The sequence below is a fragment of the Glandiceps talaboti genome, chromosome 12 (assembly GCF_964340395.1).
Source record: "Glandiceps talaboti chromosome 12, keGlaTala1.1, whole genome shotgun sequence".
NCBI classification, from domain to species: Eukaryota; Metazoa; Hemichordata; class Enteropneusta; family Spengelidae; genus Glandiceps; species Glandiceps talaboti.
This window is the reverse complement of record NC_135560.1, coordinates 7,976,295-7,992,435: the sequence shown is the minus strand read 5'-3', so window position 1 is coordinate 7,992,435 and position 16,141 is coordinate 7,976,295. Positions and strand designations below refer to the sequence as shown.

General features: G+C 32.7%; 1 protein-coding gene across 7 annotated transcripts in view; it reads right to left on the bottom strand.

The window, feature by feature from the left end:
* Positions 1 to 16,141, bottom strand: part of LOC144443840 (uncharacterized) — a 73,789-nt gene that overhangs the window by 31,228 nt on the left and 26,420 nt on the right. For 6 of the 7 annotated variants that reach the window (XM_078133404.1, XM_078133406.1, XM_078133407.1 and 3 more), the window contains exons 4-18: positions 13,391 to 13,474; positions 11,729 to 11,826; positions 9,505 to 9,649; positions 8,781 to 8,894; positions 8,030 to 8,155; positions 7,209 to 7,502; positions 6,691 to 6,858; positions 6,102 to 6,239; positions 5,188 to 5,349; positions 4,702 to 4,881; positions 3,823 to 3,902; positions 3,275 to 3,476; positions 2,023 to 2,258; positions 1,290 to 1,462; positions 603 to 728 (exon numbers count right to left, since the gene is read on the bottom strand). In XM_078133404.1, coding sequence (XP_077989530.1) covers positions 603 to 728; positions 1,290 to 1,462; positions 2,023 to 2,258; positions 3,275 to 3,476; positions 3,823 to 3,902; positions 4,702 to 4,881; positions 5,188 to 5,349; positions 6,102 to 6,239; positions 6,691 to 6,858; positions 7,209 to 7,502; positions 8,030 to 8,155; positions 8,781 to 8,894; positions 9,505 to 9,649; positions 11,729 to 11,826; positions 13,391 to 13,474 — 2,326 coding nt within the window. The remainder of the gene's footprint in view (positions 1 to 602; positions 729 to 1,289; positions 1,463 to 2,022; positions 2,259 to 3,274; positions 3,477 to 3,822; positions 3,903 to 4,701; positions 4,882 to 5,187; positions 5,350 to 6,101; positions 6,240 to 6,690; positions 6,859 to 7,208; positions 7,503 to 8,029; positions 8,156 to 8,780; positions 8,895 to 9,504; positions 9,650 to 11,728; positions 11,827 to 13,390; positions 13,475 to 16,141) is intronic. The other variant, XM_078133405.1, reaches the window with a different exon arrangement.

The following is a 16,141-nucleotide window of genomic DNA, read 5'->3' as shown; positions in this document are numbered from 1 at the left end:
GTAGGATTATTTAGATTGTGTACCACAAAAATGTTGTTTTTAACAAGAAATTCCTGTGAATTTATATTCTACAATGTTGGCGGTAAATTTTGGCAGCTTTTTCTTTTTCTTTCTCGTTTCATACACTATTATTTTGGCATCACAGAACTAGCTGTGCCAATACAAATATTTTGTAGTTTTTTTCTGTACAATTATATCTTTCAACTTTTACCTCACACTCGACTGTCTTTTTAGTTTGAAAACTATAAGCTTTGCCTTTTGGCTTCAAATACATCAAAATTTTACTGGTAAATTTATCATATCAAAATGTTGTTTTTATATGAAATTGGCAAGTACAAAAATAGTAATAATTTGATTTATTTATATTTTACAACTGGATGGACATCACTTTTGTCCCCGCCTTGGTGATACCTAAAATACATTAATTTTCACTGGCAAATTAAGGATATCAAAATAGTCTTTCATCTACATAAGTTGGCAGGAATAAAACTTAAAAATATGTCTATCTTACAACTGGACATCATTTTTGTACCGCCTTGGTGGCGATGTACTTTTAGATCTTTCTCTACTTGGACTAGTAAGTTTAAATCTCAAAGCCTTACGTATTTTCTCTTCTGTTTTTTTCTTGGTGGTTTCAGCAATGTTAACTTGACTTTGAAGCAAGTCAGCCTTCCTGGCTATTTCTTCATTTTCTTTCCTCAGAGCATCAGCCTTTCTGCTTAATTCTGCTGAAAGAGCAAAGTGTTCACGATATTATGCAACTATTAACATATTTATGATTCTCAAACTTGTCATCGAGGCATCAATTTTCTAAAATAGACCCAAACTAAAACTATTTATTAATTGTAGTAACATGTTGATACAACAGTGATAAGCTATTGAATGGATGTTATTTCAATTTAAAGTCTCAGTAGGGCAGCTCTCTGAAAACTAGTTCCATAAACTTGCAGTTGGCAGTTTTTAGGACTTCCAATGTTTACACTATCTTCATCACAGGGCTAAAACAACTGGAGGACTATTAAATATCAATGCTGCTTTGGAAAAAAAAGTTTTTCAAATCTGGAAGAATGTATATCATTCAGTGTTTTTTTGACAAAAAAGTGCAATCATAGAAAATTTGAAAAGCTCTTGAAAAAACTCAAAAAGATTCAAGCCACTTTTGTACTCATAAACAATTAGTGAAGGTAATATCTTTTCTTTTTAGATGATGGCAGGGATCCATTTCAGTAATAAAGACAGAAACCTACTCAATTTGATTTTTTCAAAACAAAATTTTTGAAAGTCTTTACCAGAATTATTTGATTCTGTGACAGTGACTTTGGGTACTGGAGGTGTCCTGGGACTATCCAGTGCTCTAGTGATATGTTCTGTGAGATATCGTCTATGTCTAGCTTCTAGTTCATCATAGTCAGACTTCAGACTGTCATAGTCTGCTCTCCATCTTTCAATCTCTTTCTCTAACCTAGATTAAGTAAAAATAAAGTTGAGAGAGAAGTAGAATAGATGGAGGGAGGGAGGGAGGGAGGGAGGGAGGGAGGGAGGGAGGGAGGGAGAGAGAGAGAGAGAGAGAGAGAGAGAGAGAGAGAGAGGGGGGGGGGGACAGGGGAAAGAAAGCAACAGATAATGTTGGTTTAAGTACAGATTTCACACTTTCACCTGGTCAGATTCTTACAGACAAAATATGCCTTGTTGTGGGGACAGCAAGCCATATTGGGTCCCAAAGATTCAAATAATCAAAACCCCACAATGCAATAGCTACCTTAATTGAGGCATTACCCATTGGGACTAAAAAATATGGTGATATCATGACTATATTGTTATTTTCTCATTTACTTTGACAAGAAAACACAGAAATAAAGAAAAAGGAAAGAAAAAACAACTTCATCTATCAATAAATGTACATGCAAATGTTGAGTTCACTGAATATGAATATCATAGATGCAATTTTGATTCATGTACAGTGCAAATACCAGTGTGTGAATATACTCTGATGATAGTGAAACCTTCAATAATTCTCCATACCTATCATACTCTACTTGTGGTACCACTTCTCCAAGGGGTGCTGCATATCTCAACTCATCATTTTCATTTTCTAACTTTTCTACTTTAGAGTTCAGTAGTTTGTTGATGTTACGTAGTTTAGTGTTTTGGTCCTCTAAGTCATGGCATTTCTCACAAGGGCCACTTTCAGGAGTAATGGAAGACACGTTTAGACGGATTGGTTCCTGCTGTGCTTTGGCCCTCAGTTCTGTATCAGCCTGAAGAAAAGAAATAAGTAAAACCAATATACCATATTCGAGTGATCAGAAAAAAACAAAAGGTTGAATAGTTTGGCCACTGAGGGCGCTGTTTGGGACAGCATTCAGACCAGAAGTGTGGGCCATAAATAATTTGAACATAAAGTTGAATTCATTCTTTACCAGTCAAAGGATTTGCTAACAAAAATTGTTTTAGGTCTGATGTGTTAACTACATTCTGTCAAACTCACAAAGTTGTTTTAGATTGACAAACAGGCAATTTGGATGCATTACAGTTTACAAATGTGAGAGATTTATGAATTAGCTGACCCAAGAATCTGAGATCATACTGGGCAATATACTTCAGATGAATGAAACTAAGGGTTTGTCTTTTTATGAAACAAATTGAAAAAAATAACATGTTTCTGTTAGAACTATAACACAATGAAGATACAAGAGAAATCATTCCTGTTGTGACTTTTGTAACAAAATTTCAACAAAACACGTTTCTTTTCATTTTTCTGAAATAAGTCATAGAAGTGTATTCTTCTTCACGTCTTACCTATAAATCTAATTAAAATCCGATGTAGAGTACACTTCATGATTTCTTTTTGGCTGTTACGTTTACTATCGTTTGTTCTTTTGTGAGTGCTAGTTACATACATTTGACACAATACCATAGGTTTTTCCAAGCCAGACGAGAGTGCTGAGTGAATTCACTCAACCAATGAAAACGCGTAATATGACGAAACCTATGGGTACAGTGCTCTGTTCAAAAAGAGTACGAGCACAGAACGCAGACAACGATGTTATTGTTTGGTTATTCTCTTTCTTTTAATTTTGAACATTAGTGTTATATTGTAAGACAGATTCTGGCTGGCTACTCGTAAGTATGAGATTGTGTTTGGGAAAACCTATGGTATTATGTCAGATGGACGTAACGAGTGCTCACAAAAGAACAAATGACAGTAAACATAACAGCCAAAAAGAAATAACTAGTGTACACTACATCTGATTTTAATCAGATTGCATCTTACCTTACTAAGTCTTTCTGATAATAATTTATTCATTTCTCTAAGTCTAGATATTTCCTCTTCTAGTTGACTTAGTTTTTCATACGGATCCAATCCAACAGATCTTCTCCTTGGTGTATCACTAGTACTGTATATACTGTCCAGTTCTGTCATGGACGATCTCTTCATACGTGTCAATTGATCAGTCAGATCTCTTGCTTTGTCCCTAAATAAGACAAAAGTTGAGGTTTGTGTTTTTTAGGTTTTGGAGCTTTGGTGACAGAGAAGGGAAATCTGGTAAAATTTGTTCCATATCTTGTACAATGCTTTTGGTGAGTAACTCTGGAAATATCTGGGAAACCTCAGTAGAGATCACTCATAGCATGAATACAGTAGAATAAAAGTAAAAAAATAATATTGTTAATAAGTTTGAGAACTTTTCAACTTATTTTGACTGACAAAACAGTATCACTTTGAAAGAATACAATGGTGCATACATGTTGAAAAACACATTCAAGTTTCAATAACGTTAACATTACTTAACACTCTAAAAATGTCTGACTTGTACTTACTGAGCTAATTCTAGTTCAGCCTTCAGGTGGTCTACTTGAGCCTGTAACTGTTCCTGAGTAAACCTAGGACTTACAGCCGGCTAGTGAAGAAAAGAACAAATTCATTCATTCATTACTACATCATGATTAACAGTGAATTTTGTGAACCTAGAAAGCAGGATTCCAAAACATTCCTCCAAAATTTCAGAAACTTATTTTACAAATTGTACATTACTTTATATATTTCTTCATTCACAGGTTTATCAACTTGACGCAGAAATCAACAATTGACTCTAGTAATCAAGGTCTCGGTTTACAAAGATAGACACAAACTAAAGCTATGTAGATATCAGCTATTGAATGGACATTGGCACAAGCTGAGTTTAAACAAATTTGGGTGTAGTTTTATGATGCAAGGTACTCACAGTATTGTACTTACTGGAGAACACTTAGTCACCAATTGCAATTAACTGAACTCAAACCTCGTATTAAGATATAATTTATAAATGATTCAATGACATAATTTACTATACGTACCAAAAGAGTTCAAGAAATCCCTACTATGCAATAAACTATTTAAACATCAGAAGACAATTGTCATGCTATAGAAAGCATACATCAACATCAAAGTCATTTTAACATAATCAAGGTTATAATGTTAAGTATTATGACTTGAGTAAAAAAAGCACAGAAGGGGCATATTTCTGATGACTTCCATGGTCTTGCACAGTGTACATTTTGGGGACTTCCAATGTTTATACTATCTTGACCACAGGGTGATTAGATTTGAGTAATCACATTGATCAACAATGGTTTTAGTTTGTGTGTCTATCTTCATAAACTGAAACCTCCATTGCCTGAGTAGTAATACAATACCTTTCCACCACATAGACTACTTACATTATTCTTAGACAGTATATTTTTCTGCATTTCTAATAGATGGATGACTTGTTGGTCCTCAGCATGTTCCTGTGTAAGTCGTTTATTCTCAACTTGTAAGAGTTCGACATCTTCCCTTGCCTCCATCAATTGCTCAAGTTTTGTCTGTAAGGACTGGGTTTCTGTTCTCAACTGGGCATTCTGTATCAAAACAATACAAATATTGACATAGTGTTCTGAACATGTATCAAATTCAGACTTTCACTTATCACTTGCTTTTACTTATGATTTTAATTACCATTACCAGATTTCCAATATTTATATTAGCCTTTCACTGATCACCTGCTTTTATTTAATATGCAAATTAGTATTGTGTTCATCATCTGCTTTTACTTAATATGTAAATATGTCTTAGACTATAAATTACCACTTGCTTTATTCTTAATATGTATATTAGTATTATGTTCATCATCATCCCATTTTACTTAATATGTAAATTAGATTCACCTTATCATTGGCTTCTTGTAGTTTGTTAGATAATGCAATGATTTCACTTTCTTTTCTATTAATTGTATCTGTCAATCTTTCACTTGTGTTCTTCCATTCTCCAACTTCATCTTGTTGATGTAAAACATTCTGTTTTATTTCCTCGTTGGCTCTCTGTAATTTCTGAGAACAAAACACAAGATTGGTGTAATGATGGATTTAATTAGAAAAAATAATTTAAAATTGAGATTTCTCTGCATGCTTTTGTAGTTTTTAACTTGTGCATTTGCAGGTTGAAAAATACAACAAACATTAAGGTAGAACACACCTCAGGGACACATTTCCCTGAAAATTAAATTTCTTCAATTCTCTCCACACATGAAAGCTTGTTTCTGGTCCTTTTGACATTCAGAAAGAAATTTGGGGGTTCACTGTCTTGTTTTCAAAGAAATCAACATTTTTTTAATTTTCCCATATTAGGTATTCGGTGGCCATATTGGATTCTAAAATAATTAAATTTGAAATGACTTCTATGGTATTTCAAAAATTTGTACGGTGACCCCAAATTTTTTTTAATGATTTTAACTGAGAACAGATTGTAGTTTCCTTGAACAAAGTAACAGCAAAAGTTTGAAGATTTTTTTTTCTCCGAAACACGTTCTACATTAATTGGAAATGGTCCTAATCTGATTTACCAGTCTATGAGTCAGTGATTAGATGGTGCAGAGTACATTGCCTTGATGTCCATATGTAGACAGTATGAATTTAATTGTCAACAAATTGCATATTTGTGGAATGTTCACATCTTGGTGGTGAAAGGGTTAAACCACTATATTAAATTACAATAACATAGGTGAGTCAAAATTATAAGAATGATGAAAACAGTTCGTATTACAACAACAGGTCTTGCACAAAAATAAATCAGATTTACTAACTGTTTCTAGTTCTTGGGTTCGAGTTTGTAAACGGTTCTTTTCGCCACGTAGTTCTCTCATCATTTCTTTCAGTTTGGCATTCTGTGCATTCACTTCCTGTTTGTCTTTGTGGTGTTCGTCTTTAAGTGTCTCTATGGCCTGCCAAAGAAAACAAAAGAAGTGTGAATTCATTACTAAAACAATTAGCTGCAACAAAAATAAACTAAGAATATAAAGAAAATGCTTCAAAACAAATTTGACAAAAAACATTACTCGTAAGTAATAACAGAAGAAACCTTAGTCATGGTACAAGTACTTCTTATTACTACATTTTACTGATCTGCTGAACATGGTTACTGAGGATATTGACAAATATCACAAGAAAGACGCAAGATCATAACTGGAGGCAAGTGATTTTACAGGAAATCTGGATGGTTTTGTGACCAACTTTGCTGCAATTATGACATTATTATCTTTTTGACCACTAAATCAACGTAATATCATATCCCAGTTTGCACATGATGATAAACTAATTTCTGAACAACATCAATAATATTACAACAACTGTTTAGCTGACATAAACCACATCATCTTGACCTAGACAACTTACCTGAGTAAGTATATCTTTTTCTGAATTAATTCTCTTGATTTCATCTTCTTGGAATGTCTGTTGTTGTGCAGCTAGTCTTTTCTCTGATTGTAGACGTCTGGTCTGTTCTTGAGCTTTCTCCATCTGAATTTTAGCATTTGCCATCTCACTTGACAACACCTCACCAACCTACACAGCAATGTATAGAATATTGAAGCTTAGATGCTGAAATCTGCATGTGAAATAGCTAATTTGCATATATACACTCCAATATAAATAAACAAATGTATACAATATCTACACGCCAATATAATACAGACAAATGTATAGAATATTGAAGCTTAGGTGCTGAAATCTGCATGTGAATACCTCATTTGCATATATACACTCTAATACACAACAGAAAATGGAAAGTTCTCATATTTTTTTAAAACCAAAAATCACATTGCATTGTCAGTATCACTAGCAGTGATAATCCTAGCAATATAATTACAGCATTTCATCTAATGGTGTCATCATTTTCTTTTGATTCAACTCACTTTTTTGACTGCACTCAGTTCTTCTTCAATTCTCTCAAGGTCCTCTGTTTTTCTTTCTAGTTGTGATTTGGTTTGGGCAAGTTCCGTTTGTAGTCCTCCGTACTGTTGTTCTGAGGTGTACTTGGCCTTAAATAAATGTTCTCTTTCTGAAGTCAGATGCTGAAGTCTTTGCTCAAGTTCAACTTTATCCTGATACAGTCTTTCCTTCTCTGCATTACAACTGGCCAACTTTGAGCTAACATCTGTTGAACTCTGTTCTAACTGCAAGGCTTTCTTCTGGAACTGGTCCCTCTCCTGTAAAAGTTAGTCAAATCAGTATACCATGTTTAATCATAGACCCTCCAGAACGTAGAGGGTCTATCATTTAATTTCTTTTTTTCATGTGAAAAATAGATGTAAAGGTCAAAACATAAAATTACTTCTTTTCGATATTACAATTTCAGTTTTACATGAAATCTGTTTCAATGGTATTGACTCACATTATGAAATACTAAGATGTTATTTGGTGATTGGAGTAGATGTGACGAATTAGTGAGTTTTCTTTATGTCTTAGTTTCAGAAATTAACAACTAAAAACAATAGCACAATAGGATGACCATCATTATCATCATTATCACCACCACCACCACCACCACCACCACCACCACCACCACCACAATCCCCACCTTTGACATCATCATCATCATCATCATCATCATCATCATCATCATCATCATCATCATGCGATTCCATGCACTGTTATAACTACAACTACTTTACTATTATGATCTTTCACTGTTCAAGCTACATAATACCATACATTATCCATACAGTATACCTACCTCTTTAATTCGTTGATGGTCTCTATCCAACACTTCAGCCTGTCTCTGCAACTCTTCTTTTGTCTGCTTAATCTCAGACACTTCACTTGCCAATGCTGCATGCTTGCTGGCTAAATTTTCCCTTCCCTAAATGGTAAAAACAAACAAATAGAAAATATAACAATCAAATGAGCATTTAAACACACACATATACACACATATAGACTATAGTTGACCCAAGTTATCATAAGGGTGAGCACAAATGCACACACACACATACACATACATACATACATACATACATACATACATACATACATACATACATACATACACACACACACACATACATACATACATACATACATACATACATACATACATACATACATAGACAGACACATACATACACACACATACAATGTACACACATACATACATACATACATGCACGCATGCACACACGCACGCACACACACACATACATACATACATACATACATACACACAAAGCAACTTTTAATACACAAAACATAAATGCAGTAGTCAAATAGTTTTCTTGTAAAATAGTGAATGTATTTGTATTTATCAATATCAATTATTAAATTTGATATCTACACAATATTAAGCAATCATAAACACACTTTAAAATATACACACAGTAGTCTATAGTACAGTACTTATTTTCCTCTGTTTTTTTTTTATATGATATTTTTACCTGTAATTGAAATATCATATCAATTCATACATTATTATTACTTCACAACCTTACCTCTCTAATCCTTTCCAATTCTTGATTTTCTAGTTCCAATTTTTCACATTTAGCTTTGGCCATCTGAAGTGTTTCCCTTAGTGCTGCAGCCTCTTTCAGCATAGTTTCTCTAGTCTGAAATACATGTATGTTGAAAATTTAAAGATTGCAGATGTAAGCAGCATACATATGACTTTATAATGAAGATATGGTGATTCTTTATCTGGATTTTAAAGTTTGACATCGTTCTCCCTATGTCACTGTATTGTACCGGATGATGATATTCCATTAATATTTACTTTTCCTCACATATCAAAAGAAAATTATTTCTATGTGACATGGAAGACTTGATTTTCAATTGATTTGAAATATAGATGACTGATACGTCTAGACAAATCCTGCTGGCTTTTGCGATCCACTAACTTGTTTACATACCTGTAATAACTTGTTTACATACTTGTGATAACTTGTTTACATACCTGTAATAACTTGTTTACATACCTGTGGTCACTTGTTTACATACCTGTGGTAACTTGTTTACATACCTGTAATAACTTTGCTTACATAGCTGTAATAACTTTGTTTACATACCTGTGGTAACTTGTTTACATACCTGTAATAACTTGTTTACATACCTGTGATAACTTGTTTACATACCTGTGATAACTTGTTTACATACCTGTGATAACTTGTTTACATACCTGTAATAACTTGTTTACATACCTGTAATAACTTGTTTGCCTACCTTTTGTGCATTTGTGTTTTCAGCTTCCAGCATACTTAGTGCTTGATGTGTTTGTTCTACAATCATTTCTCTCTTTCTCTGTTCAGCCTGTAGAGCATTATGGGATAGTCTCATTGTCTTCAGCTCATGGTCAAGTTCCTCAATTCTACAAAATTTGAACAATTAATATGAGTCAAATTAAAAGTTTTAAAAAAAAAATGTATTCGGTACTTTCTTCAATCCTAAATTTATTATACCAACTGAACACTATGAATAAATCAAAAGTCGATTTCATATAAATTGGTGATTTCTTTAATCATAAAATATTTATGCCGATAATTTGTTTGAATTAGATTGATACAGTTTGTTTGAATTTATTTGGAATCGTTCAATTCTAAACTTGTTACACAAACAATTTATATGAATTAGATGAAAAACAATTTATTTTAATTCATTTGACAATTTCTTCAAACCTAAAAATTCAATAATAGGTGGGTAACGTTACCAGTACCAGAATCATTTATTTTACTATAAATTGCCAAACCTTGTTAAAGAAATTACCAAATAAATCAATATAAACTATTTAAATATAATTGATATAAATTGTTTGTATAACAGTTAGGATTAAAGCAATTAACACATAAATTTTTTTAAATAAAAACATACCAGTATCAGAATATTTTTAATCATATTATAAATGTTTGACCTTGTTGAACACACTACTAAATAACTGAAAGGAATTTCTATAAACTGAATTTAATAGGGCACAAGCTGAGTTTATACATTTCGGGGGGTGGGGGGGTGGGGGGTGGGGGGTGGAGATTTATGTTGCACAGTAAGTCACTCATAGTATTCTACTTATTAAGACATACACAACTATCACTTGTAATTGACTGAACTCAAACCAGGTATCAAGATATAACATCATAAATGAACTGATGACATAATTTTTTATATGTATCAAAAAATGTCGAGGAATCCATTCTACAGTTCTAACAACGCCAGAAGGCAATTATTAATGTCATAGAAGGCATGCATTGACATTAATACATGATAATTTATAGTTTTATTGAGATTTCATGCAAGTATTTACAGTTGAGTAAAAGGTTTATAAACTCAATTTGTACCACTTTAATAATTATGAATTGTTTGCATAACAACTTAAGAATCAAAGAAAGTGTCAAATACACAAAAAGATTTAATGTAATTCATATGATTTGTTTGAAGTCCACCAAACCCATATTTGAGTTGTAAAGGTTTTATCATATACCCCTAGACTGCTGACAGCCTTTTTGGCTACGTTTTATCTGAAACTAAAGTCGTCGCCTAGCTCCGATCTGGAGCAATACTATAACTGTGTACTGATTATTTAGCAACATCACAACGAGTGTCGGTCAGGCACTCACAGTTTCCTATCAGTACGCGTTAGTATTCACTGCTACAGATTTAACTTTGTTTTAGCTGAAACGTAGCAAAAAAGGCATGAATGACTGTCGACAGTCTAATATACCCCATGAAATGCTACAATATATATTTCTAATAAATCAATGCATATTTTTGGTGACATGATATTGAACATCTAACCACTATCTGATTTAAATTGTAGTAAAAGCCAATGAAGGTGATGTATCAAAGTTTATTTAGATATTATTTCCCAATATTTTTCTTCGTTCAGCCAACGAATATACTCGTGACCTATTAGGGGCCCTTGTCACTATGAATCGCTAGACTCACACATTGGTCAACCCCTCTCATGGAGCGACACAACATAGTAATGCATGGCTCTTTCTGTTCTGCTCTCCTTGACAGCATACATTTGTTGAATGATCTGTTAGCTCGTTTTACTTGTTATTAATGAATCTTGCAGTCACGCTGGAAAGTTGACTAAAAAAATCCGCAAACTAAAACTTAATTTTAATATATTAATATTGATTTAACTCTATGCATAACTATAGATTGTTCTTTGTATATATCTGTGGAGCATGTATTTATTGCATTGTTCATTCATAGTCATTTCATAGAATTGCACGTTTCAAATAAAACTAGCCGAGCAGTATCAACAAAAAATAAAACTGCAGCCTTTTAACTTAAAAATAAAAAATCTAATTCAGCAAACTTAATTGTACAGTTGACTCATCGCTGGTAAATAAATATTAATATAGACTTTGTAAACACAGAATCACCAATTTCCGGATTTGCAAGAACAAAATCGATATTTCATCTCTCTTTTCATTGCTAGACTTACCTTCCCTGGAGCCTTTCCCTCTTCCGGATGGTTTCAAGTTTCTCACTGACGGATTCATCTCTATCTCTCTCCAATTCAGCATTCCTTCTGTGGAGGCCCTATGGATATATAATAATACAAATACTAGCTTAGTAATTCAAAACAACTTTCTAATTCACTTTCATATTGAAATTATTATGAATTTCCATTCATTTCAAGTTTCTTAATGACGGATGCATCTCTGGCATTCTTTTTTTCTTTTTTCCTTCTTTTTAACGTAGGTAGGTACGCCAGCCTGTCTGTCTGACTGACTGACTGACTGACTTACTGTTTGTCTGTCTGTCTGTCTCTGTCTGTCTGTCTGACCATCCGTCAGTACGTAGCAAGTACTTTCTCCAGAGATCAATCTATGGCTATCTGTGTTTGGTTTTTTGTTATTTATTTTTAATTTTATTTTTGCTTATTTTGTGTATATCTAATCGGGATAGACCTGTGAAGTGTCTATATGATCTAGTGTACATTTGTTATATTTTATCTCATTTACAAGAAAAATCATTTTCTGTATGCCTTGCCTTCATAAATAAATTAACAAATAAATAACATTAATACAGCCATAATTCAAACAAATCTGTTATTCACTTTCATATTAAAATTCAAATGAACATGTTTCCATTAACCTTGAGTTTCTCACTTTAATATTTCTTTCTAATTCGATATTCCTTCTCTGAAGGCTCTATGAATATCATTAATACAACCATAATTCAAACATATCTGTAATTCACTTTCATATTCATAAGTTTTGAGTTTCCATTAACTTCAAGTTTTTCACTGAGAGTCATCTCTTTCTCATTCAGTATTCTTTATCTGGAGGCCATAATGGATATCATAAATACAGCCATAATTCAAACAACTCTGTAATTCGATCACTTTCATACAAAAATGTGAATGATCTGGACTAGCTCCCATGGTAGATTTGATCTATATTTCATTAAATCCTGATTATTTCTATGTCTCTAACTGAAAGACCTTAAATATTATGAATTGGTTGGAGGAGAAAAAAGAAAAAAGATATCTGTGAATTGCTTTGAAATTTTCAATTCACTATATATATTTTTTTACAGTTTTGATGCCTTAAAAATTAAAATTGAAGTCAGAAGGATGCTCAGAACCATTTGGATATTTTGAAGTGTCAATGATCCACAGCGACATCTGAAAATAACATTTTTGTTGTATCTCATTGTCAGGTGAAGTCTCAGTGTTCTAATTGGGCTGGAATTAGTGAATAAATTACACAGTGCCTCAATCATAGGATACTGTCAGCTTTCAACTGCCACAAAACTTATTTATTCTATGCACATGATGGCATTTCCTTCACTGATACAACATTTGACAAGTGAAATGGCATAAAACCTCTGCATGTAACTCCTATTTCCTCTTCAGAAATCTACTAATAACATACACCTTTTCATCTCTTCAGCACTTACGGAAACAGCAGGATGGCATTTCTTTGGAGGATTAAGAGCTCTAGATATGCCTCAAGGAAAATGGTGTGCATGATGTCTGAAGTTATGCTCATGTTCAATTAAAGTTAAGTTTGAATATAACATATTCTACATCACTTTGTGTTGACACAGCAGGGGGGATATGACAGTCTAGCTGTTTTTACATTTAATAGTTACTTACCTCTTGAGTAGTGGCATAGTTCTCAAGGGCAAATTCTCTCTCTGTTAGTCTTGCTTCCATTTCACACATTCTTTGTGTTTGTGTCTGTAAAGTATGGGGAAAAAAATGAAATTTTGTGTGCGCGATTTGATATAACGTGACTGTTAAAGATTTTATGATGTTGTCACATAAAATATTCTACTTCTATTCCATAAGGCTAGCTTAAAAATAAAAATAAAAATATTATGATCAAAATTCCATGTTTAATATTATTTGAAAATGAAATTTGATACAAATCACTATATTTGCCCACTATCAAGCTTGTCCGACTGACTGACTGACTGACTGACTGCATGACTGACTGCCTGCCTACCTGCCTTTGTGTATCTAAGTCTCTTCTGCTCATGTCTGTCTCACAGCAATGCCATTTGTTTAAAGTATGTGTGTACATGTAGTCTGTCTGTCTGTCTGTCTGTCTGCCTGCCTGCCTACCTGCCTGTCTGCCTATTTGGTTTATTTCTTCATCTCCATTAAATGTTTGTCTAAATTCTCCACATATGGTAAATAGTCAACTTAGTATCTCTTTCATTCTCCATATATGGTAAATAGTCAACTTAGTATCTCTTTCATTCTCCATATATGGTAAATAGTCAACTTAGTATCTCTTTCATTCTCCATATATGGTAAATAGTCAACTTAGTATCTCTTTCATTCTCCATATATGGTAAATAGGCAACTTAGTATCTCTTTCATTCTCCATATATGGTAAATAGTCAACTTAGTATCTCTTTCATTCTCCATATATGGTAAATAGTCAACTTAGTATCTCTTTCATTCTCCATATATGGTAAATAGTCAACTTAGTATCTCTTTCATTCTCCATATATGGTAAATAGTCAACTTAGTATCTCTTTCATTCTCCATATATGGTAAATAGTCAACTTAGTATCTCTTTCATTCTCCATATATGGTAAATAGGCAACTTAGTATCTCTTTCATTCTCCATACATGGTAAATAGTCAACTTAGTATCTCTTTCATTCTCCATATATGGTAAATAGGCAACTTAGTATCTCTTTCATTCTCCATATATGGTAAATAGTCAACTTAGTATCTCTTTCCTTCTCCATATATGGTAAATAGTCAACTTAGTATCTCTTTCATTCTCCATACATGGTAAATAGTCAACTTAGTATCTCTTTCATTCTCCTTTCTTCCTCTAATATTATAATGAAGTAGCTTTCTTCTACTTAACAGGGCGTAACTGATTCATAAGTATGTCTGTTATCATGTTAAAGAAATATTAACCTTTTCTTTGTAATCAGATAAAATGGCAATAAAACACAATACATAGTTAACACACTATTAGACTACTTTATTCAACAAACATAGTACATGTTTATTGACAATTAAAATTACAAAATGTACTTTCAGGGGGGCTGTATAAATCAAAGTTACTTAGTAAGTCGTTAAAACGGAAGATTTAGTATTATTTTGTGTTTTACATGGTACTACTTCCAGTAGTTATGAATAAAACAATATTACAACTACAAATCAAAATATTTGAAAAAGATTAATAAAATCTTTGCCCTCTTGGTTAAACTATTGTTTGATAGGGTGTTATAAGTATAACAGTCCATCTTTGGTAACCTGCCTCCTCTATTCTAGAATGGGATAGACCAACTACAAGATTATAGTGACTATTAAAACCAAAATGTGATGAGGAGTTGGGGTTCTGATGACACCATTTTTTCTATGACTTATGGGCAAATGCACAAAATGGCATTGTCTAACATGATTAGGGGAATAATGAATACATATTATCCAGCCAAAGTGTTGCCATGGAAAAAGACATGTCTTTCCTGTAATAAAACTCCTATATCATCCCATTAACCATAAATAGGAGTTACCTTTAAATAACCGATTTATGCAAAATTCGAAATTTAAAATGCTCTTTAGAAATTATGATAGATGAATAGAAGTAAGAGATATTTACTTTTAAAAAAAACATAATAATTTGATGATAAACCTAAATTTTCTTTTATCACTCCACTACATGTATTTGTAAATTATAGGTCTGAAGGCTACCATATTTCCTCTGGAAGGTTACTCTTATTATTTCATTAGACTTACTATGATACTATCTGAAACAGATATACAACATGATGGTCAGTAGTGTCTAAAAACTAGATAGGAAGCCCATAACAAGCTGAGAAATGGAATTTCTCAAACCTTGTAAAAAAAAATTTACAAAACACTGGCATGTCGGCTGAGTCTATGCTTTTTTCATTGCACTATCAGTGTCTACTTTATGTCATTTTCAGTATTAGATGTCTAAAAGTTGATAATAATCAAGATATAGATGATAAATACAGTTTACCCTGACACTTATTTAGCATATAAATATTAGAAATTTAGCATGACACAATGATGTCAAAACAGTACACTATAAAATCACCTTTATGAACATATCTGACATTTAGCATGACACAAGATGTCAAAACAGTACACTATAAAATCACCTTTATGAACATATCTGACATTTAGCATGACACAAGATGTCAAAACAGTACACTATAAAATCACCTTTATGAACATATCTGACATTTAGCATGACACAAGATGTCAAAACAGTACACTATAAAATCACCTTTATGAACATACCTGACATTAAGCATGAAACAATGATGTCAAAACAGCACACTATAAAATCACCTTTATGGACATACCTGACATTAAGCATGACAAAATGATCGTCAAAACAGCACACTAT